Here is a 22,550-nt window from a genome sequence, read left to right on the forward strand (position 1 = left end):
AAACGGGAAAAAGAGCAGTTTTACTTTCAAAATACTATTTGTTTTTACCTGCAGAGCGCAGTGATCGAAATGAAAACTAAACTTTTGAAAACAAAATATAAAAATGTAGATAATTGTGAGTTATTTAATTTAAAACACGAATAACAGAAACATGTTGGAGATTATGTTAAAAAAGGAGCTCAAAACCACTGTATAAAGTCACGGTAAATAATGAATAAAATTAATTAAATAATAAATATCAAACTGAAAAAGAAACAATTTACACATATAATATTTTTATATTTTTCATAAATATTCATAATTTGTTTTTAGAAATCCATAAATATAGAGATCAAAATAAACTTTTATATTCGCTGAATTTCAAGGGTAGTCTTTCACATGGAGCTGTTACACGCATCGTAAATGTTTTTGTGTTAGTACAATGCACACTGCAGATTTGCTTTATTATTATACTCGTTTAATTATGTCACAGTCAACACTTAAAAACATTTTTATTACTTAGTTGTAAAGCACATACAAATTGTTTAGAGGCAGAGGGATACAAACGAAAAAAAATTTAAATAGCAAAAATACTTACTATATTATTACTATATAATATTCGGATGAGAGGTGAAACGTCTTCAAGCAACTTAAAGAAGTCCAGACGCTTTTCTTTGCAAGCTCCTTTGATTACTATATTAATTCATTACATTTAGAATAAAGAAATAAATAACCATTACTCTATTTTACTATCATAAACCCCTGCACACACCTATTTGCAAACTACTACTACTACTAAATAATAATAATAATAATAATAATAATAATTACCTATGATGTTGTTTCTGTTCCAGACTTTATACGTGTGAAATGTTATAATTACTAACGATCATCAATAACGGAGCACGCTGGGAGAGGTTTGCCTTATTGTGAAAAAAAGGGACCGGATGTGGGCGGGGTAGATTCAGGCTAGCTTGCAGCCGGAGCGCTTCCTGCTGCTTGTCGCTGCTCTCAGAGTGGAACCAACACGAAACCAGCGCTCCCAGTGAAGCCAGTCCGCCCAGCAGAAAGGGAGCAGGCCGCAGGTTCCCCGTGAACTCACCGGGACACACGGACGGACCGACGGACGAACGGCGGGAAAATGGCGAAGACGTACGACTACCTGTTCAAGCTGCTGCTCATCGGGGACAGCGGCGTCGGCAAGACCTGCCTGCTGTTCCGGTTCAGCGAGGACGCCTTCAACACCACCTTCATCTCCACCATCGGTGAGTCTTCTCCTCATCACCCTCTTCCCGGTGTACCGGCCGAACGGAGGGCTAGCTCCAGGCCACAAGCTAACTGACCGGAAAAGTGAAAGTGTTCGGGTGGGGTGGTGTGGAGCATGTGACCTCTGACCCCTCAGAAACATACAGTAGTTGTGAAGTGATGTATCTGTTAACTAATTAGTGATCGAGTATCACTTAATGGAGCATTCCCACGGTTTTTCCCATCCAGTTACTAATACTTATTATCATCAATATCATAAGCAATACTGTCATCAATAATATCAGCGCACGTGTCTAACAAACTCACAATCAGTGTGGTTAAAAACAACTTTATTTAACTTTAGAAAAGAAAAGAAACTCAGATGTTACGAAACGTGTTCTAAATCAAAGGGATTTTTAAGAAGATCCACTAGAATTTTTGTTTGTTTGTTTGTTTTTAAAATGTGGACAAACTTCTAATAGAGTCCGCCTCAGTTTGCTTTGGTTAATCATTTTGTATGACCTTACTGAACAATTTTAAAGGAAAAATAATAATAATAATAACACAAATAGAGAGAACATTTTACCAAACAAAATGAAACTAGTAAACTGACTGAGACCAAACCAAGTGGAGAAATAAAGTAAATACAATTTGAAAATATGAAACTACAAAATTATAATAACTCTGGTTGGACCTATTTTTCATTTACTTTTTTAACATATTGTAAAAAGTAATCATCGCCTACGAAACCAAACTGAAGCTGATGAAAATGTATTTTTTTTGTGATGAGCCCAGAGAAGTACGTCTTTTGTCCACTTATACAAAGTTTTTGATTTCTTTCAATAAACCCTAACTTTACTTTGAGGGGAAAAAATGTTTTGTTTCACTGACAGAAATCACAGCTCATACTTCATGAATCTGATTATTAATTAGACAAAATTTTGCTTTCATAAATCTTCATTTTTAAACAGACATTTTTAGATGAAGTCTAACAGTACTATTTTTTTTTTTTTTTTTTTTAATAATGCCAAAATCAGAGAGTAAAAGAATAAACGATTCAAAATATTTTTACAGAGTGTAGTTATCCTAAGAATTGTACTTTTAGTTTCCTTTTTGTATACACTATGTGCAGATACCACTGCATTGGGCTCTACGTTTTAGAGCTGATGATGTACATCTGAATGTACAATCATAAAAAAAGTCAAAAATGTACAAAATAGTCATGATTTATTTACGTTTTTTGTAATTATTGTCATTATTTTAATAATTGTCTGTTCTGTCTCCAAAAAATAATAAAAGTAGAATATGTGCCTTTGGGCTCTACATCCTGGGATGAACAGCTGGATAAAATAACAGCTGGACAAAGCAGATCCATGCGATGCTCTCAGATATCTCGGCTTCGGTTTGAAACTTGATGCCACTGGCAGAAAGGCTGCTTCACAGAGAAGAGCGTGCAGTTTGAAACATTAGAAAGATGGCACTGAGTTGCATCATGGGAAATGTAGGCTCCCCTTTTTGTGGTCTAACAGTGAGGATGTGTCCAGCTGTGTTGCTCAGATATAAACCTTCCTGTAGTTAATCTCACAGCAGAGAGTCGGAAACGACAGCAGGAATTGTGACGATCAAATGTGGATGAAAACACGACGGAAACGTCTGTTAATTTATTAGTTTTGTCGATTTTTTTTTTTTAATGGAACTTTTATGAGAAAGATTACTAACTTGTAATTCCCTGTTGTTGTGTTTGATTTATTTATATTACTTTTTAGATTTCTTCTTCATATAATGGCAGTAATAAAGCTCCTTTTTTAAATTTGGAGATGGTCGTGAAAAGCAGGTGGATGGAAACAGATCAGCTGCAGCTTTACTGATTTCCTGATCTTTAGTGAAGCAGTGGAGCTAATTAACATCAAAAAGTCCATCGATAAATTGCAGTAAGCAGCTGCATCAGGAAGCAGCTGTGCTGACGTTTATCTGGAGGAAGATGTTCTTACATGAGGCAGGTCAAAGGTCATATGAGGTGACGTCTCACATTGAGCAGGATGCAGTTTAGGCCTTCTGTCTTTGTGTGGACCCTCGGTGGTCCCTGACCGGGACCCTGAATCCTAGAGGTCCTCACAGAGATAGAGAAGCAAGACTGTGTGTGTGTGTGTGTGTGTGTGTGTGTGTGTGTTTGTTTCCGGTGCGTCAGCGGAGTGTGTCGCTCTGCTGTCTTCCTGGTGGAAACAGGAAGTGGGAGCTGTCTTCTTCTATCTGTCGGCGAGTGTTTAAGTAGTAGGGGGTGTGTTTGTGTCTTTGGTATCACAGTGAGGACATTTTTGGTGGTTCTTCAGGCTCTCCCCACAAGGTCTGAGGATTCAGAGTAAAATCAAATATAAGTGAGTGGTTATACAGAGGCTTAAGAACGTGTGTGCGTGCGCGCGCGTGTGTGTGGGATGGGAGACTGAACTGATAGAAGCTTTTATTTTGGGGAAAAAAGAAACAAAAGATTGAGGTCATCAAACTGGCTAAAGAGTTAGGTTATTGCTACTCCTATTTATTACTGATTATTTCCTTAACTTGTTTGGTTATTAAACTGCCAGAAAAAGTCTATGTGACGACTTTACATCCCTCAAAACCTCAAAGATTTTCAGCGGACACTCAAAGAGAGCAGCAAAAATGTGTCACGACAGAAGCAGGAAGTTCCTGAGGCCAGAAATATGACGCAGGATTTGGCGAGGTGACGTCGGGTTTAAGTGTGTTGGAGATGGTTCATTAGTGGGTGATGATGTCACATTTTTACTTTGTCCTGGTGGATCTGCACTGACCTGACTTCACCTGTTCGTCTTTAACTTGGAAGTAATAAACATTAAACGGCAGGTAATTTGCTTCATAGCTGACTGAGTGGATGCACAGCTCCGGATCTCTACAATTAAAGTATTTTTACATTATGTCAAAGTATTTGCTGCATTAGCAAAATGAGATACAATTACAGCCGAATCTGATTACCGCATTTATCAGGGTGTCAAATACATGGCTGGGGGCCAGAGCTGGATCGTCAAAAGCTCCGATTGGACCCCTTGGATGGCTGTGGAAAGTGTGAAACTGGAAGGAGGGCATAAATTTGGCCACAGCTGATGAGGTGTGAGCCTCTGCAGGTCACTGTGTTTAAAGCTGTAGGATGAGTCAGGTGTTACTGGTTTGAATTCTGGTTTTATTTTTGTTCTTTTATTTTTTTGCTCCCTGACAGTTTAACATCAGTCACATTTTAACACAGCTTTCCTTCAAGGCTTTAAATAAACTTTATTTATACAGCCTGTTTCCTGTCACGCTGAGCACTGAAAGATATTTGCTCTGCAGGCCAGCTTCTCAGATTCATAAAGCAGTTTATCTCTCACGCTCTTTGTTATGTGTTTCATTACAGTTTTGTCATCGGCCGCTCTGCTGCCAGTAGACCTGTCCATGTTTCTGATTGGTCAGAATTAGGGCTGCCACAAACGATTATTTTGATAGTCAACTAGTCAGCGATTACTTTTGCGATTAGTCGACTAATCAGATCATCATCCATTGAACATAAAACGTACAGCTTATTGCACCAGCAGCATCTGCTCTTATATAACTATCATTAGCTTTCAGCTTTAAGTGTTTAAGGTCTGTGCTAACTAAAAATAAAGACAAGATGATAGTTTATTACATTTTAATGACATTTACAGATTGTTTCGGTGAAGTTTAATAAACTCCTTGCTATCTAAAATATAACAGGACACCGGAGTATATTCTCCAGCATCTCACACTTCTGATGATCAGCTGTCTGCTTGACATTTATTCAGCTGTGTAAAAACTATAACTTTCATCTCAGCCAAACTGATTTACTCAGGAACAAATAAAACACTGAAAAAAGCCAAACAACATTTTGAAGTTATCTAAGTGACTCATATATCATGTTTAACCTGAGTAGTGAAAGACGGCGGTGGGTTTGAAAACGATTTGCCGGGAGTCCGGTGTTCTCACGGCTCTAGTTAGCCTTGCCCCCGGCTAGCTAACGAGCTAGTGGGTAACAGACGTCTCCGAAAACGTCGGAGCGCTTTTGAAAATATGTGGTGTCCTGATAAACTGAGCAGATATTTGAGGTTTACACAGCTACATTCTCGCCTGAAAATATGTTAAACGTTTATTTTGTGACCCAGAAAGAATAATAAGAGTAATATTAAAACTAAATAGCTGCCGCCATTGTTGGAAACTGAGCAGGGCCGGGGATGGGCCGCGCTATGAATTCTGGGACACAGTTTCTTCTTCTTCGAGGTTTAACGGCAGCTGGCATCCTTGTACATGAAGTGCTGCCATCTTCTGTTTCAGTCCGTTATTACACGCTTAAATCCTACTACTGATTCCTGCGTCTTTTGTGATCTTACAAAGCTTCAAACGATGCGTCGACTATTAAATTAGTCGTCGACGATTTTGATAGTCGACGTAATCGTGACTAGTCGACTAATCGTGGCAGCCCTAGTCAGAATTGGTTAGAATTATTTGTTAGATTGTTGAAGTCTAGGCTGATTCATCGAGCTGGTAACATCTTTAGCCTGATTGCTGATCTCAGGTTGCTTCATAGTGCGGGCATTCGATTGGTTAGCTATTATCTGAACAGCTGATTGGTGGGTGGACTCTCCTCACAGCTGAGCGTGAGCTGCTGAGCTCTCTGCCGTCTCATTATCTCGGTGTCGCCCTGATTTATTTATTTGATTTGTAAACTGAGGGGTTATTGTCTGTAAATTTCAGGCTTTCCACACAGCGACAACCCTGGTTTTTACAGTGGCACCTGAAGGTGTCATCTTCCTCTCACGGCGCTCCACTCTCTGCTGGGTTGTTCCCAGTTCATTTGCCGGAGCTGCATGAATGTTACATGAGCTCCCACAATCCTCTGCTGCGGCGTTTGGACAGAGGACGCTCTGTGGCTGCTCTGTCAGAGGTCTCGTGAGAGTCAGCTGACCTCTGAGCATGTGTGAGTGTATCTGGCTCTGTGAGGGCCACTTTTGAGGAAGTTGCATTAAAGAGCTGTTTTGAGGGGTCCAGACCTGGTACTAGAGCTCATAGGTCAAAGGTCACCTGCTGCTGCATACAGCAGCTACTCTTTGTGGGATTGCCAGTTACAGTCTTGGATCAATATATAGTTACTGCCTGTATCACAAATTTGACATCACATCCTTTTTCAGGCTGCATGGAGGTGAATTTTAATTGGCTGGAAACGTCATGTGACCACGCTGTAAACTGGTTAAACACAGAAAGTTTTTTATTAATGCATCTGAAGACTGAACAATAAAAAGTGCACAGAGTGATTGATGATCAGCACTGCCAAAATAACAAAGAAGAAGAAATGAAAACTGTTATTATAGTGATGGAGTCTGGTACAGCCAGTGTGCTTGTCTGTGATGTAAATATGAAGTAGGAGCAGTAAAAACAGGTACGAGCAGAAGCACAAAGGGGGGTTTATGGTGATATTTAGAAGTATTGCTCACTATGATGTGGAGGATTGTCATGTGTGTGTACATACGTTTTTCATCATGCACACAGGAAGGCAGGAAGAAGGTATTAAATGTTATAAAAGGCAGTGATGTTGTGTTTAAGTGCTGCTTTGTGCTGAGTATTTAAACACTGACACTGAGTTACTGGTTTCCTCAGCTCTGATGCAGGCTGTGTGTGTTTGTGCGTGTGCATTCTTTGTGTTGTGTGGACATAAGACTTTACATGTTCTCACCGTGAGGACTTACTTTCCTACTGAGGACACAAAATAAAACCACCACGATGTAAATGTGAGCGCAAATGCTTAGAGTAGGAGCAGGAAATGAACGTGAGTCAACGTGGTGTGTGTGTGTGTGTGTGTGTGTGTGTGTGTGTGTGTGTGTGTGTGTGTGTGTGTGTGTGTGTGTGTGTGTGTGTGTGTGTGTGTGTGGTATTCATCTTCCTGTTTTTATTTCAGTGAGTGAGCGGTCGCAGACTTCTATAAAGCTCAAACAATGAGCTGATTGTCAGGTTGGTTAGTTAATTGACAAAAACACTCTGAGTTTGTTCTGTAGTTGTTGTGTTTGAGGCAGAAACTTTGCTTCTCATTGTTTTAAAAGGTAATTTTTAACCTCTCTGTCAGAATCGAAGGCATGTGGGCCAAATCCAGACATTCACAAGTTTGAGTCACTTTAGGTTTCTTAAACCCGGCTGTAGGTGCGACTGGCACAGGGATGCAACCGAACTGAGCGAGCTGGCTAACAGCAGGCAGGCTGAAGCTGTGACGGCAGCCTACATGTTTTAGTCAGCAGACAGAAAAGTTTTAAAGTCACAGACGAGAAACTGAAGCTTCAGAAAGCAGCTGAACTGAAAAGAGTCACAACAGAATTGTACCTTCGCTTAAGCTAAAGCTCCACTTTGCAGAGCGTTAAAGGCAAGTTTCAGGGCGGAAGGCCCGGCTGTTTGAAAAACTACGGGGTCAAAGGTCTTTCACTTTTCTTAATTAAATGTTACAAAGGCTAAGGAGCTATTTTGGACTAGTTGAGAGTTTCATGTGTTTCTAAAGCAGCACACAGAGCTTTTCGATTAAATTTAAGCATGTCTGTAAAATATATTTGTCTGAATGTTTTTGCTGGTCGTCTTCTGCTCTTTGGCGAGTCTGTATATTTCAGTGTTTGTCTCTTTTCTGGAGTTTTTGTCCTTTTCTTTGATCATTTTGTGTCTTTTGTAACTTTGGCCATTTTGCATCTTTTTTTCTGGTTTTGTTTCACTCTTAGACAGTTTTGTCTTTTTGCAGTTTCCTTTTTTATTTGGCAGTTCTTCATTATTTTGGGGGTTTTGTTAAAGCTTTAAATACATGTTAATTCTTACTTCCAAAGAAATAAACAGTCTGTAATTCTTCTGGTAGTTTCATTTTAATGGACAGACTTGAAAGATATAAATTGATTTGCATGTCATATTGAGTGAAATAAGTAGTTGATCCCCTACACACCAGCCAGAACTCTGGCTCCTACAACCAATCAATCAGTCACTCAATCACAGACACTCCTGATCTCGTTATGGATATAAACTACACCACCGCTCTACCACCGCGGGCGAGAGCTGTCAAAGGACGTCAGGTACAGGATTGTAGATCTAAACAAGGCTGTAATGCGCTCGGGGAGAAGATGACAGCTGTTGGTGCAATTATTTGTAAATGGTAGAAATATAAAATGACCGTCAGTTGTCCTCAGGAGCTCTATGTGAGGTCTTGCCTCATTGGGTCAGGATGATTATGAGAAAAGTGGTGGATCAGCCCAAAACTACAGGAGCAGCTTGTTAATGCTCTGAAAGCAGTTTGGACCACAGACACCAAGAGCACCATTGATAACACTCTCTGCCATAATGGAGTGAAATGGATGTTTGTCAGAGAACGTAAATGATTCAGAGAAGGGTTGGAGAAAGTGCTGTGGTCGGGTGAAACCAAGGTTGAGCTCTTTGGAATCGGCTGCATCCGCCGTGTTGGAGGAAGAGAAATGCTGAGTACGACCTTTCCCTCTCCTTCCCTCAGCCACAACACTGAGGATGGGTTGTTGGTGGGTCTTCCAGCATGACAACGATTCAAAACACACCACCAAGGCAACACAGGAGTTAACAGCATGGAGTGGGCTAACACGAGCCCACTCTAAAGTCTCATCTGACAATGATCAGCTGATGCCTGGGGGACTGTGACATTACTGTTTTGCTTCTTAAAGCAGAATGCTCGATTTATCAGCAGCAGACGAAACTGTTAGCTGCAGCATTATGTTGTGGGTGGAGATGGCGGAGGTCAGTGACCTCGTCCGCTGCATGTTTCCGTAACAGGCAGCAGAAAATGTTTCACTTCCTGGTGAGAGAATAGAAAGAGCTGCTGAAGAATGGAGGGAAGAGGAGAGGTTTAGTCTGAGCCGAAGAAGAGAAGCAAAGAGGAAATCAGCTGACTCATTTTCTGCCTTTGCTCACATTAAATTCAGTTCTCTACTTCCTACATCAGTGGATTCATAAGAGGAGAGATTGAGAAAGACGGCACATGGAGGCATCACTTTGATGGTTGATCATGTTGTAAGCACAGCCACAGCTCCAGCGCTAACATCCCAAAATAAGAAAAGTTGACACCTTTATAAACAGTTAATGTGCCGATGTGTTGCCTTTACGACGCATGGCAACGAAACAAAACACAGCATACACCAAAACCACAACAGGAAGAACTGATGAGTTACAACCTAATAACAGACTCTTCTAGTGTGCCACGATAAAAGAATGTAACACTCTAATAATCAGGCCCGTTGTGACCAGCGATGATACTCAGCGCAGAGAATAAACGTGAGCCGTGTGAGTCTTTACAAAGTGTTGAAACCTGCCCGTGTTCTTCTTCTCTAAAAGGAAACAGAGTAGCGTTTCATTTTTCTGTTTTTGGGGGGAGGGTGGGAGCTTTATTTTGGCGGGTCTGTGCTGCTCTCTTGAATGTTTGGCTCCTCGGTCGTGCGCCTCCTGTTGGTGGCTTTGTGCCACTCTTTGCTGGATTTCTTTGTATTTTATTGGTGGGGTTTTTTTGTTGCTCTTTGGTTGTCTTTTGAGACAATGAAGTCATTAATTGAGAATGTGATGAAAGTTCACTTCTAGCAGGGCTCAGTCCTATCAGTCCAAGACAAAGTTAGTAATTTAACAGTGGGGGAAATAAAAATATTACCTGCTCTCTGCTTAAATCAGCACATCCTTCAAACATGAGACACTTAACCATAGAACGGGTCCATAAGAGCCAGGATGGTTTCATCAGTCATTCACTTCTTGTGTCATTAGTTGTAAGATCAATGAATGAATGAATGAAATCAGTTGCAGCTGATGGTGAAGTGGCGTGAGGAGGGAGGGGTTTGGTTAGAGCTGTAGCCCAGGGATTTGAACCAGCAGCCCAAACAGCTGTGAGCAGGAGGAACCCGAGCTGTCAGGGCTTCACATCCGCAGCTTCTTGGAAGCATTTCTTCTGCTCAGGCAGGAAGAAGTGTTTTTAAAAATATCTTCGACTTCCTCTTTGACCAGGCAGGCACAAACCCAGTCAGCTGACAGATTTAAGACGCAGAAGAGAAACAAACACGCCTCAGCGTTTGTTTTAACCACATGGCCCTGCTAGCAGGGCTTCCTCTGCATCAGACCGCAGTTTTTAAAAGCATAAAACTCCTGCACTCACTGACAGCCGCTTTTATCTTAACTGTTCATTATTCCATCAGTCCTGCTTTTCTGAGTCTGTCGTTGGGCAGAGAATAAGACGGAGTGAGCCCGAGCGCTCTCTGCGTCTGCTCGTGATCGTTGCTATGACGCTTTGGCGTCTCTGGAGCTGTAAATATGTTTGTGTCCGGAGCTTGAAGCTGACCGTTGTTTCTCTTTCAGGAATCGACTTCAAAATCCGAACAATCGAGTTGGATGGAAAGAAAATCAAACTGCAGATCTGGTGAGTGCCACTCTCTGCTCCAACGTCCGTGTGTGAGCTTTGAGAGGAGATGAACCTGAAATCAGGTGTTTTGTTGTGTGGATATTTTTAATGAGCCTCTCAGTGCGGGTGTGTAACAGTGGCTTCTTCCTGCAGGGACACAGCAGGTCAGGAGAGGTTCAGGACCATCACAACGGCCTATTATAGAGGAGCCATGGTAAGACACACCCCCTTCCTGTTACCCCTCTGCTGATGCACAGGTAACGTGTCGGTCACCAGTGAAACAAGCAAGAAAACCTTTATTTATACAGCAAATTTTATTCCAGCTGAAGCACAAACAAACAAAAGGCAATGATAACAGGAAAGACACATTCAAGCTAATCCATAAAGAAATAGAAACCAACAATAGATGAGTAAAACAATAAAAACATGACACCAATAGAAATAAAATGGAAAAACTTGTGAAGCTCAGCATTAGTCCAAATTAAAACCTAAAGTTTAAAACCATTAGAAAAGAAATAACATGATAACTGAGACCATGACTCAATTATCTACTTTAGTTGGATTTAAACTCTGATAATGTGGGAGCACACCTGTACACCTGATTTGCTTCAGTGCCAGGTGATTGGTTGAGACCAGCCACAACCAGGAGGCCTGAGCTGGTTCACATCATGCAGGGCCTTGTTAAAACAAGCTGGTCCTGACCTCAGCAATCAGCTTGCACTTCCTGTGCTGATGTCATTTCCTGTCTTGTGTTCATTAGGGCATCATGCTGGTGTATGACATCACCAACGAGAAGTCCTTCGACAACATCAAGAACTGGATTCGCAATATCGAGGAGGTAGGCCACGCCCCTTTGATGTCACGTGACTTTTGTTATTTTCAGAGCTCACATTGTTCAGTTGGATTTGAAGAGGTCTTCAGGTGAACTCCACACCTGCTCCCGAAGAAATGCTTGTATGACGTCATCACAGAGTCATGTGATCTGTTATATAATGAGACAGATGCTCTCCATCAGATCCGGCTGAGCTTGAGCTGTTTTTGCAACAAAGAATGGGGGAAAATTTCAGTCTCTAGATGCACACCCCAAAAGACTTGCAGCTGTGATTGCAGCGAAAGATGGCTCTACAAAGTAAGGACTCAGGGGAGCTGAATACAGATGCCACACTTTTCAGATTTTTATTTGCTTAAAATTTTGAAAACCATGTTATATTTGTACCACTTCACAATTATGTGCTGCTTTGTGTTGGTTTATCATAGAAAATCTCACCACGTTTGTGGATGTAAGATGACAAGAGTATGAATACTTTTTCAAGGCACTGCATAAAGGTTAGGGTGTAATTATATGGAAGCCCGTTTCCGCCACTAAATAAAAACAAAACAGCTAGTATCCATAACTTCAACTTATTAACTCGAAATTTTGAGTTAATAAGTCGAAGTTTAGTAAGTACGCCATCCTTTAAGATGGTTGGAAGATGTGACATCCTCATGACTCATTTCTGGACATCAGACCTGCTGAGCTCTCGTTCCTTATGATGTGTGACAGAAGATAAGATCGGTGTTAGTACCGTTACTCGCGCTCACTCTGCAGGGTGACGGAATACGACCGTGTGCGTTCACTTCCACATTACACATCAATTCCAGCTGTAATCAATACTCAGTAATCAGATATTGAGATCCGTGATGAACAGCTGCAGTTATCTCCTGTTTGAGAGGCTGTGGTGTAGGCCCTCCTCACAAACACAGCACACAGAAATGCTCTAAATCCATCAGTTTGCTTTGAGTGTATGTGGTAGAAATGTGCAAACCTGACACGTGTTCAATTTCCATCACTTATCGAGGTCTTTGTGGCAGAGATGCCAAGACCTCCGTCTCCCCGGTCGCCTCCTGCAGCTCTTCTGGGGGGACACCGAGGCGTCCCAACCAGCAGAGAGATGTGATCTGTTTTCTATCCAGTGAATTCTTCTCAGAAAAACAAGAATTCACATTTTTGAGATCACACTTTTTTTTTTGTTCAAGGATGCAACTAAATAACTTTAATTTATAAATAAAAATGTATTTTCTTGTAAAGCAGTACATTTGAAAATTGAAGGATAACAACAATAATAATTATACTTTAGCGTTAAAAACATGGTGGATTAATCCGTGTGTGTGTGTGTGTGTGTGTGTGTGTGTGTGTGTGTGTGTGTGTGTGTGTGTGTGTGTGTGTGTGTGTGTGTGTGTGTTTTCAGCATGCCTCTGCAGACGTGGAGAAAATGGTTCTGGGAAACAAGTGCGACATGAACGACAAGAGACAAGTGTCCAAGGAGAGAGGAGAGAAGGTCTGAGCCGATCCCTGCAGAGAGCAGGACTCATTCGATCAAACTGAGTGAAAGCAGGAAACCTCCAGGAGATGATATCATCTTATTATTATGCATTTAGGAGCAGACGAGATTTTTACTCTTTGCTTTGCTTCAGGGATTCATTTGCTGACAGTTAGAAACGCTTCACACTGATTTCAGCCTTAATGAGAGAAAACGCTTCTGAACTTATGCTTTAAATGTCACTTCAACCTTTTCTTCTACCTGGGTGTAATCCCTTTCTCTTTGGTTTTCCAGCTCGCCATCGACTACGGGATCAAGTTCCTGGAAACAAGCGCCAAGTCCAGTATCAACGTGGAGGAGGTGAGTCCTGATCCCGATCCGCCGTCTCCTCCGTCAGTCCCGCGCACACGAGGCGACTAATTTCTGTCCCGTTTCCCTTCACAGGGCTTCTACACGCTCGCCCGAGACATCATGGCCAGGCTCAACAGGAAAATGGTGAGTTGAGCAGATTGAGGTCTGCGGAGGCGGTGCTCCGACTCGAGCAGCTGGCTCCAGATATGTAAATGACTTTATCAGCTGAACATGCAGGGGATGAACGTGCCGCTAAAATTAAAGACGGAGTTGGTCACCGTGAGCAGGAGATTGTTAATCGCCATAATCAGCCCCGGTGTGTTCTTATAACTGATGTGACCTTTGACCTCCTTTCTTCCTGCAGAACGACAACAACCCGTCAGGTGGAGGTGGGCCCGTCAAGATCACGGAGCCCCGCTCCAAGAAGAGCCTGTTCAGGTGTTCGCTGCTGTAGGCGGAGCCTCAGCTCAGACCTCCTCCTCCTGCAGCAGGAGCTGAGGAACAACCTGTGGACAGTTTAGAAGCCTGCTGTGACTCCTCCTCCTTTTCTTCTTCTTCTTCTGTTTTCTTGTTGTCTGCTGTCAGCTCAGCAGTTGGAGGCTGAGCCAACGCAGCATCTCAGTGTTTGTTGCAGCGAGAACACGGAGGTGACGATGATGATGATGGCGATGAAGGACAAGGCCGATGACTGTTTGTACCAAAGTGGGTGGGGCTGTGGCTCCGCCCTCTCCTCTGATTTTACGCGTTGAGGATGAAGCATTTAAGAATAAGACATGTAGCAGACTCTTGCAGAGGCTTCAGTCCGACTCTTACAGCAACTGACCAATCACAGACCAGCGGCCTGGACTACGAAGCAGGTAACCAAGGATACGAGGTGCGATTAAAGAGTTCAGCCAGGCGGTAACATTCAGTCCTGAGTCAGTGGGAGTCTAAGAGGTCAGGCGTGGACATCAGCAGCTCCACAATCACCCGCGATGACGGCTGGATCTCGCTCGGGTCTCTGTTCTGTCGGCATCTACAAATCCATCCGTCAGGCTCTCACTTCCTGCCTCCCTCACTCATGAACACACTTCTCCGATGGGGCAGCAACTCATTCCCAAAGAGTCTTCGACCAAATTCAAATCAGAATCAATGTTTTCCATTTTTTAATTTTTATTTTTTTTAATAAACACCGTAACTGAACTTTCCGATCGCACCTCGTATGTCTCATCTTGATCTAATCGTGAAAAGTGGGAACACGGTGGTTGTGAAGCCAAACCAGGTTTTCTGAATCTCTGTGCACAGGTTTACAGCCTCGTGCACCGCCGTCACAAACCCCAAAACCTGGTTAAACCTGAGGTCTCTAAGCCCAGGTCCTGCTTCGTGGTTCAGGCCTGTGTCAGATCGCTTCAGCTAATCTCCTGCACGCCGCCTAAAAATAAGCTGAACTACAGGAACTTACCTGATGTTGGTTATCAGAGGCAAACTGTGCAGGACCTTTGAAAACGTCCTGAAATGTGCAGCTTTGTATTTTAGGAAACTTTGCAGGAAATCAGCTGAAAAAATTAAAATAAATATATATAAAAAATATAAATATATATAAAAATGTATAAAATCATTTTCATTTCAATCTTGAATTTCCAACTCAAACATAGGAAGTAAAAGCCCAGTAAGATCGGCGGGCCTCGAACAGACGAGTGGAAATCATAAAAATATTATCGAGTTTTAAATTTTGTGTTCACTAAAATGTCTTAACCTTCATGTGACCTCCAGCCTTCATTTCCTTTCAGAGTTTATTTTAACTAAACAGAACTAATAGTTTTATATTTTATCTTTTTTTTAATGCATCTTTAGTTAATTCTGTTCCTTTAAAACGTCTCTGTGATAAATATGTATGAAAGCAGAGAAAGTCCCTGCGAAGCAGCTTTTTCTTCTCTGTTCAAAGACGCGAAGAAGCTTCTGTTTTTACTTTTGATGCTTTTCTGTGTTTTTGTATTTAGTCGTTTAATAGCACACGTGCTACTTTTATTTTGTACGTTTTCAAAGGAACTGTACAACCTGCGCTTTTATTTTGAAGTGTTTTATTTTCATGTGCAGCTGCTGGTGTTAGATTTCCTCTTTCTGACTCCCGATCGGTTCATTGGCTGAAACTATATATTTATTATGATTGACAACAACGATTGATTAAATTCGATGAGCACGGCGTGGAAACGTAAAGTCAAACTTTTAGTTTCCTGCAGTTTTCTCTGAAAAGCTGTTTCCGCGGAAGGAGCTCGAGCTCTTAAATTTTTGCAGCCGATATTCTGCGATAACTTTGACCGTCACGACTATCCCAAAACACCCCAAACAACGGCGGGAAGCAAGATGGAAACACGGGATATAAACTGAAGCTACTTTCAGCTATTTGGAAAGTCCTCGAATTCATATAATCCCTCCTGACTGTTTCCGTGAAGGCAGAGTGAAAACGGAAAGATTTTGTGACGTCTGTCCTGAGCCCGCCAAAAACGAGTGAGGCGCGTTGCCGTTGGTCGTTTTTGTCTGGCTTTAGATGGGTTTCTAGTTTTACAAATATCGTGAAGTATATCAGAAGCAGTGTTTTTTATATATTCAAGTACTTCATAAAGACCCTACAATAACAGAAAGCGCCCGTGTGCAAGTGGTGACAGTGGGAAGGAAAAACATCTTTTTAACAGGAAGTACCCTCCAGCAGAACCAGGCTGAGAAAAGACAGCCGCCGGTTTAAGTGATTAAATATCCCATTTTTGTCTGAAATATGTCTGTACTCGTTTTTACTGGAGCCTGGTGAGATGCAAGGTGGTATCAGCAAACTTGGCTTACCCCCCTGAGCACTTCCTGCCCAGCTCAAAGCCTGCAGGATCTGTTCCTCCAGTTCCTTCGGAGGAAAAATACTTTCAGTGATTTAGCTTCTGGAAAATTCCTAAAAGTTGAATTTTGGCTTGATCCCGAGTTCAGCGGGAACAGACGCTCAGCAGCTGCAGATGAAGCCCGTGTGCAGAAATCAGTGTTACAGCACGTTTGTTTACAGCAGTGCTTTTATTTTACTCCGCTCGGCTTCCTGTCACAGCCACAGACTGTAAATAAAGATGGATGACATGCCGCCTCTTCCTCAGAGTATCCGCCATTCTGGTTTAATGCGGAATAATTCTGACCTCAATCAGAGAAGCTGCCAATCACGGCCACAGACATCAGTTTAAAGCACACAATCAAAAAACAGTAAGAATGTACTTGGAGGGGGCGGGGTTTGTGACCTGTGTACCATGTTTCCTCACTTCCTGTCATCCATCTTTATGTCCAGTCCGAACGTCTTAAAGATTAATGAAGAGCTGAAGGAGGCGTGCTCGACGTGTTTTTGTACTTTTCAGCACTTTGTAATTCGCTATGCAAAAACCACTTTTTCCTTTTATCAGGAGTTTGTGTTACTGTGCTCTGATTGGTCACACAGGTCGTCAGACGCATCGATGTGTTTGTCAGAGGTCATACTTTTAGTAGGAAACTAGAGTTTATTTTAAATGTGACTTTCAGATTAAAAGCCTTGTCACTTCAGCACATGGAAAGACGGATGGTTTTAATAAAGTTTTATATTTGGGACTTTGGTGTCGGCTGGGATTGAAAGTTACTGATGAGGGTGAAACAGATGAAGGCTCTGAGGAGGAGCTGGATGTTTTCTTTTTTTAATCTGAATCAAAGAAAAGGGCTGCAGACCAGAGGCTCTTAATGTGAAATTCACAAGACTGATTCAGTAGGTTTCGGTGACCTCTGACCCCATCAGTGTCTTCCGTTTGCTCTGAGATGATTGGAGCGTCGTCGCTGCTTCAGCTGATGAACAATAAACAACTTTCTACCATCTGGTTTGTTTTTCATCTTTAATCGCTCAGCTGCTGCAGCGAGGAGAGGATGCCTCGGGTTCACTGAGGTGATCCGGGCTGAGGCTGAAATGATTTCTCCTACAGCTGTTTGAAACACTCGCCTGACCTCAACGTGTGCAGGACATGTTGGGTTATGTGATGATGAAACTTTGGTGATGCTTATTTAAAATGAGTTTTTACACTACGTGTGTAACAGGTACAGTAATTTACTTTTACAGGTGGTAAATGAGATCCTATAGGTGTAACTCTGCATGTCACAGTACGATCAGAAGAGAGGTGCTGTATGATTCTTAAAGTTCACTGGAAAAACAAAAGTCGACATCATCATGACCTGCCTGATGAGGCTGTTGTCTCCGTATTATTCCGTAAAACCTAAAAAGAAATGAATGTGTTTGGCTCCAGGTCAGCTGATCTCCGAGAGAACACAGAACAGGAAGCATGTGAACAAACTCAGTTTATTATTCAAGTAAAAAGTGGCAGCAGACGCTCAGCTGAGGGTTTATTTACACACATGTACAGACACAAACCTGCCATCCTCACAGCACGCCGGCCCGCCCGCAGACTGACCCTGGGTCAGCATGACAAACGGACGCGGCGGCGAGGAGACGAACTCAAACTGTCCTTATTTACAACACAAATGAAAGCAGCTGTCCGACGTCCGGGTCAAACAGGAGGAAACGCAGAACTGCAGCAGGAAGCAGATGAACCTGCGCGCACACACAGACGGATTTAAGGTATGTATGGAGGTCTCGCGCATCACCTCAGAGACATGAGACTGGGGTCATCAGACCAAACAGAGACCAGTCGGTGACCTCCAGCAGACGCTGAAATCGTGTTGTACTCGTTTATATTTTTACCTGGTGATCAGTGTTTTCTTGGGGGCGGGGCTTAGATTAATGCAGATTACTTAAAGGCGACCATCCTGAGCTCACTTAGTCTCTGATCTGTTGCGAACTCATTGTTATAGCTTTTGCTTCATGTGTCAGCCTTTACGTCTGCCTGCCTGTCTTTAGAAAGACTCGCATGGTTAAAGTTATCATTAACAGTTTGCTCGGGTTGTATGCCTTTTTTTCTTTTGTTTCCCTTTTTGATTTTTATTCTCATACTTTGCTTTCCCGCTTATTTTCTGCAATAACCCAAAAAGCCGTCAGGGTTTGCCCATTTCCAGTTTTCCCCCCAAACACAATCCCTCTGTGAGGACCTGCAGACTTACAGGAACGTCATTCAGGCGAGCTGATCACACGATGGTTGCCGGGCTGATGACTGCAGCTGCTTTCTGAGGACAGACGGAGAACACCATCAACCAAACATTTATAAACTCAGAGAAATTCCCAGAGAATCACCGAGCCGCTCGGAGAGATGACAAACATATTTAAAAATGCTCTAACTCCGCCTCCTTCATGTCGCTGTCTGCACTCACAGCTGAAATGTACGGGCTGTTGAGGTGCTGTTTGCTGGGGGAAGAGGGGGAGGGCTCCTCGGGCAGCGCTTCCTGGAGGTGGGAGGACACGCAGCCGCTGTCGGAGCCAGTAGAGCCGGAGAGGCAGCGAGACGACGAACCTGAACTCTCAGTGGCTGAAGACAGAAAAAAGAAAAAGAAACTGCAGTCAGGCGTTAAAGTGAAGAGGCTGGAGGATTGGGACGAAGATTACTCAAACCTAATCTGAGACTCATGAGTTTAGGTGTGTGCTGACGTACTCATGGAGGGCTGGCTGCTGGTCTCGTGCTCCTGCTCGTCTTCCTCGATGCACGAAGCGCTGAAGGAGCTCTGAGTGGTGGGAGGAGGGGGGATGCTCTGACTGCAGGAGGGAGAGGAGGATGTTATAAAACCAGCACAAGAACCTTTGACAGCAGGACAGGTAAGTCTCACCTGTACATGTGCAGATTGAGCGGTCCCAGCAGGCTGGCTGAAGACGGGCCTAATGCTGCAGGGTCAGAGGTCACCGTTCCCCTTTTAAAAGGATTCGAATGGTCGAAGACGGAGACGGCGATGGACGCCCGCGTTCTGGCACCTGAAGGACCCAATCACCGTTTTACTTTTTGATCATCAGTAACTAACGAGCTAATTGGTGAATTCTAGTGAAAGTCTGAGCGGCACCTCTGCTCTTCATCATGTAGTGAACGGCTCGGTCGCTGATGGCCGCGTCGCTCGGCTGGATGTCCAAGAACGGTTTGTTGCCCACGCCCATCGACACCATCTCCTTCAAACGCATCTCTGCTGGCAGAAAGACAAACGGGTGAGTTGATCTCCGACACCGACGCTCTCCTGAACGCTCCGCCATCCGCACCTTTGTTCCTCGTGGCCTGGGTCCACAGGATTCGGGCGATGTCGTTTGTCCAGGCGTGTTTTGCGTCCGTCGTTGTCGCCTGAAGGATGAAGGTCTGATTCTTGGATGTCCTCCTCCTGAACCAGATCTCAAACTTCAGCCCGCTGTCCCCCGTCGACTCTGTCAGACCAACGTCCGCCGTCTGCAGCACAGGCACACGTTTTCTGCTCAGAAAATTCCTCGCCTCACGGTTGGCGTGGGCTCGCCTGCTCTTGGAGAGCTTACCTTGAAGGAGTGTTTGTAGATGAAGACGTCCAGCCCTCCCTCCATCTTCTTAGGTTTACTGAAGAGGACGAGCTCCTCGAACAGGAAGATGCGACGCTGACATTTCCTCCTCCCACTCCAGACAGTGAACTCGTCCTGCCGGATCAGCTGACCCTGCTCCTTCAGGTTCACCTGCAGGCAGAAGAAGAGCTGATTGGGTTTAATTCCTAAGAGTAGCCGATTTAATTATGTTCATAAGGTCCATCGAAACTTAATTTAAGACGTTGTAGACTTGGGCACGAACGATGACGCTAAAACAGGATTATAAGAAAGTAAAAGACCGTAAAAGCGGCTCTGCTGAGGCTCATGGGACACAGCCCTTAGTTTGGTAATCTGAACACAAAGGAATGGCTGGTCAGGCTTTTTGGAGGCTACCCCCAGCCTCACAGGGAGCTGCAGTCTGCTGGAGGAAGCCTCTGAACTGGCTTCTGGAGTATTTCACAGCATATATGGAAAATAGTTTCTGATACTGTTACGCTGTTTAACTTAAAAGAGCAGAAAACACAAAGAGGGAGCTTTTAACGACACGGTCCGATTTAAACGTCTCACCTTGAGCTCCGTCTTTATCATGAAACCCACAAACACAAACCTCCCATCTTACTGTGGTAATCATGTCCATCAAGGCGGTCGTGTGATTGGTTTTTAGTTGGACTACTAAAAAAGTTTTTCAGGATTTTGGATCCAGAAATTTTTAGGAGACCATCATCAAGGATTTTGAAACAAGTGATCAGTTCCAGAAGTTCTGCTCCTTGAATTTGATTCATGTGTGATGTGGAGGGGACTTTCACCTCAGATCAATATTTCTGGTGAGTCTAGAACACGAGTTTCACCTGAGCTCAGATCAGGCTACACTTACGTCACAGTCTCGAATGGCGTCCATGGCCAACAGGTCGTTTCCATGGCGAAGCTGGAACTTGACCATATTGGTGGCAGACTGCAGTGCCGTAAGCTCCGCCTCTTGTGCCACGCCCACCTCCTTCATGAGGTCAGTGAGGAGCAGCGCGTATTTGCTCATCCTCTGAACGGGCTTCAGCAGGTAGGAGGACAGGTCCATCTTATCGCCCAGTTCCAGCTGCTTCCTCTGCAGGAACGAGGGGGGCAGGGGTTAGTGCGAGTACAAATATGAGGTCACATGAAGGTCAAAGGTCAGAGGTGGTGGTTGTAGTTCTCACTCTGAAGAAGGAGTGTCCGTGATTCGCCAGAAGAGCGTCAGACTTGGGTTTGTTCTTGCTGTAAAGAGCGTACAGACCGAACTGCTCCTGCTGTTCAACACAAACAACAAACACATTCACACAGAGTACGTGTGTGTGTGTGTGTGTGTGTGTGTGTGTGTGTGTGTGTGTGTGTGTGTGTGTGTGTGTGTGTGTGTGTGTGTGTGTGTGTGTCCGTCCCCTACGTGTCTGAGGAAGCAGTGTGGCACTCTGAGCGGATGCTTCGAGCAGGCCTCCAGCTCCTTCAGGAAAAACTGGCTGTGGAAGTCGAGGAGTTTCTCCAGGTTGCCGAAGACGACAGTGCGTTTCCCCCTGAGATCCTGCGGGAGGTCTGCTCGGTCCATCTCAGGGAAGTAGTGATGTATGATGTAACGCAGTGAGCGGACGTACTCGCGCTCCGTGTTCACCATCTCCTCCACAATGTGACGCAGCTTGCTGCACACACACACACACACACACACACAGAGATGTCAGCAGAGAAGTGTCAGTCTACAAATTCAGTCTGAGAACCAGGATTACCCACCTGCTCCTGGGTCGGGGTTCTCCGGTGGGTGTGCTGGGTGTCCCGGGGCTATGTGGCCCCTGTCCTCCCCAGCTGTGAGAAGGCGTCCTGGGGCAGAGCGTGCGGTCTGCTGCCTCAGTGCTGCTGACCTCCAGACCACGGATGAACACACCCGTGTTTCCTCTGCGCACTGGCTCGCTGAGGGCGCGAGCAGACGGGCTGTAGCGCGACGTCTCCGGGGTGGCGGGGCAGTCGAAACTCTGAGTCTTCCTGAGCTGCTGTCGTCTGCAGGAGAAGGAAGAGGAGGAAGAGGAGAGGGAGAAGGAAGACGACGATGGAGTGAAGCAGGGAGAAGAATCCAGGCGGGGGAGTCTGGGACTGCAGGAAGTGATATCCACACGGTCTGAGGACTCGTCTGAGGAGGAGCTGCGAAAAAGTCGCCGGAGGAGCGGCGTGTGCTGCGGGGTGGGAGGGGAGGCGGAGCCAGCAGGGGTGGAGGTAATGGAAAGAACCGAGGAGGCATTTGTTTTCTCCTCTGGCAGGCGGGAGGAGAGCCAGAGTCCTGACAGAGACTTCCTGGAGGAGATGGAGCTCCTGCTGGTGGCAGAGTCAGAGCGGCGCCTGTGGGCGGAGTCACGCGTCTTGAGTGCTGCCTCCATCTTCCTGTCAAACATCTTCTTGGTCTCTTGACACTTTGACCAAGCGAAGCTCCACTGACGAAGGCCTCGCTCGCCCCGCAGTTCACCCGCAGCCACCTTCATTTCCTGAAAACAGGCGTCTGAGATTGGTGGGTGCAGACGCTGGTAGTCCTCCAGGCAGCCAATCACAGCTTGGCATTTGTCTGGCAGTGTGCAGTCCTCCATACTGATCCCAGCTAGGTGACGCATACCCTGCAGCGCCCAGCCATAAGCCTGCAGAGAGAGAGGGGAGAGTCATATGGAGAGCCGATGGAAAGGTGCCATTCCACTTCCTGTTAAAATGACTGCAGTTTAGCTGAAGTACAGCAGGGGGCGCTCAGGAGAAAGTCAGACAGCATCAAAAATCTGTCAGAAATTAAATAAGACGACTAACTAAAAACAAAAAAACC

The 22,550-nt window shown here is 44.3% G+C and overlaps 2 protein-coding genes across 4 annotated transcripts in view; one reads left to right on the forward strand and one right to left on the reverse strand.

Annotated features, from left to right (window-relative positions):
• The first annotated feature begins 913 nt into the window (after window positions 1-913).
• Window positions 914-15,495, forward strand: LOC113026857 (ras-related protein Rab-8B). Its single transcript, XM_026176072.1, has 8 exons — window positions 914-1,244; window positions 10,600-10,660; window positions 10,796-10,856; window positions 11,403-11,480; window positions 12,871-12,960; window positions 13,237-13,302; window positions 13,387-13,437; window positions 13,658-15,495. The coding sequence occupies exons 1-8, from the start codon at window positions 1,121-1,123 to the stop codon at window positions 13,745-13,747; spliced, it is 621 nt and encodes a 206-aa protein (XP_026031857.1). The 5' UTR covers window positions 914-1,120; the 3' UTR covers window positions 13,748-15,495.
• A 2,101-nt stretch (window positions 15,496-17,596) lies between these two features.
• plekhg4 (pleckstrin homology domain containing, family G (with RhoGef domain) member 4) overlaps window positions 17,597-22,550 on the reverse strand; it is a 44,330-nt gene continuing 39,376 nt past the window's right edge. The window contains exons 13-24 of one of the 3 annotated variants that reach the window (XM_026176094.1): window positions 21,485-22,374; window positions 21,147-21,396; window positions 20,923-21,012; window positions 20,607-20,831; window positions 19,712-19,882; window positions 19,448-19,628; window positions 19,258-19,374; window positions 19,030-19,171; window positions 18,858-18,958; window positions 18,580-18,734; window positions 18,373-18,431; window positions 17,597-17,866 (exon numbers count right to left, since the gene is read on the reverse strand). In XM_026176094.1, the coding sequence (XP_026031879.1) occupies window positions 18,384-18,431; window positions 18,580-18,734; window positions 18,858-18,958; window positions 19,030-19,171; window positions 19,258-19,374; window positions 19,448-19,628; window positions 19,712-19,882; window positions 20,607-20,831; window positions 20,923-21,012; window positions 21,147-21,396; window positions 21,485-22,374 (2,370 nt within the window). In that variant the 3' untranslated portion in view covers window positions 17,597-17,866; window positions 18,373-18,383. Of the gene's footprint in view, window positions 18,436-18,579; window positions 18,735-18,857; window positions 18,959-19,029; window positions 19,172-19,257; window positions 19,375-19,447; window positions 19,629-19,711; window positions 19,883-20,606; window positions 20,832-20,922; window positions 21,013-21,146; window positions 21,397-21,484; window positions 22,375-22,550 lie in introns of all 3 variants that reach the window. The other 2 variants (XM_026176103.1, XM_026176085.1) reach the window with 2 other exon arrangements.

Source organism: Astatotilapia calliptera, chromosome 1 (assembly GCF_900246225.1).
Source record: "Astatotilapia calliptera chromosome 1, fAstCal1.2, whole genome shotgun sequence".
Taxonomy (NCBI): Eukaryota; Metazoa; Chordata; class Actinopteri; order Cichliformes; family Cichlidae; genus Astatotilapia; species Astatotilapia calliptera.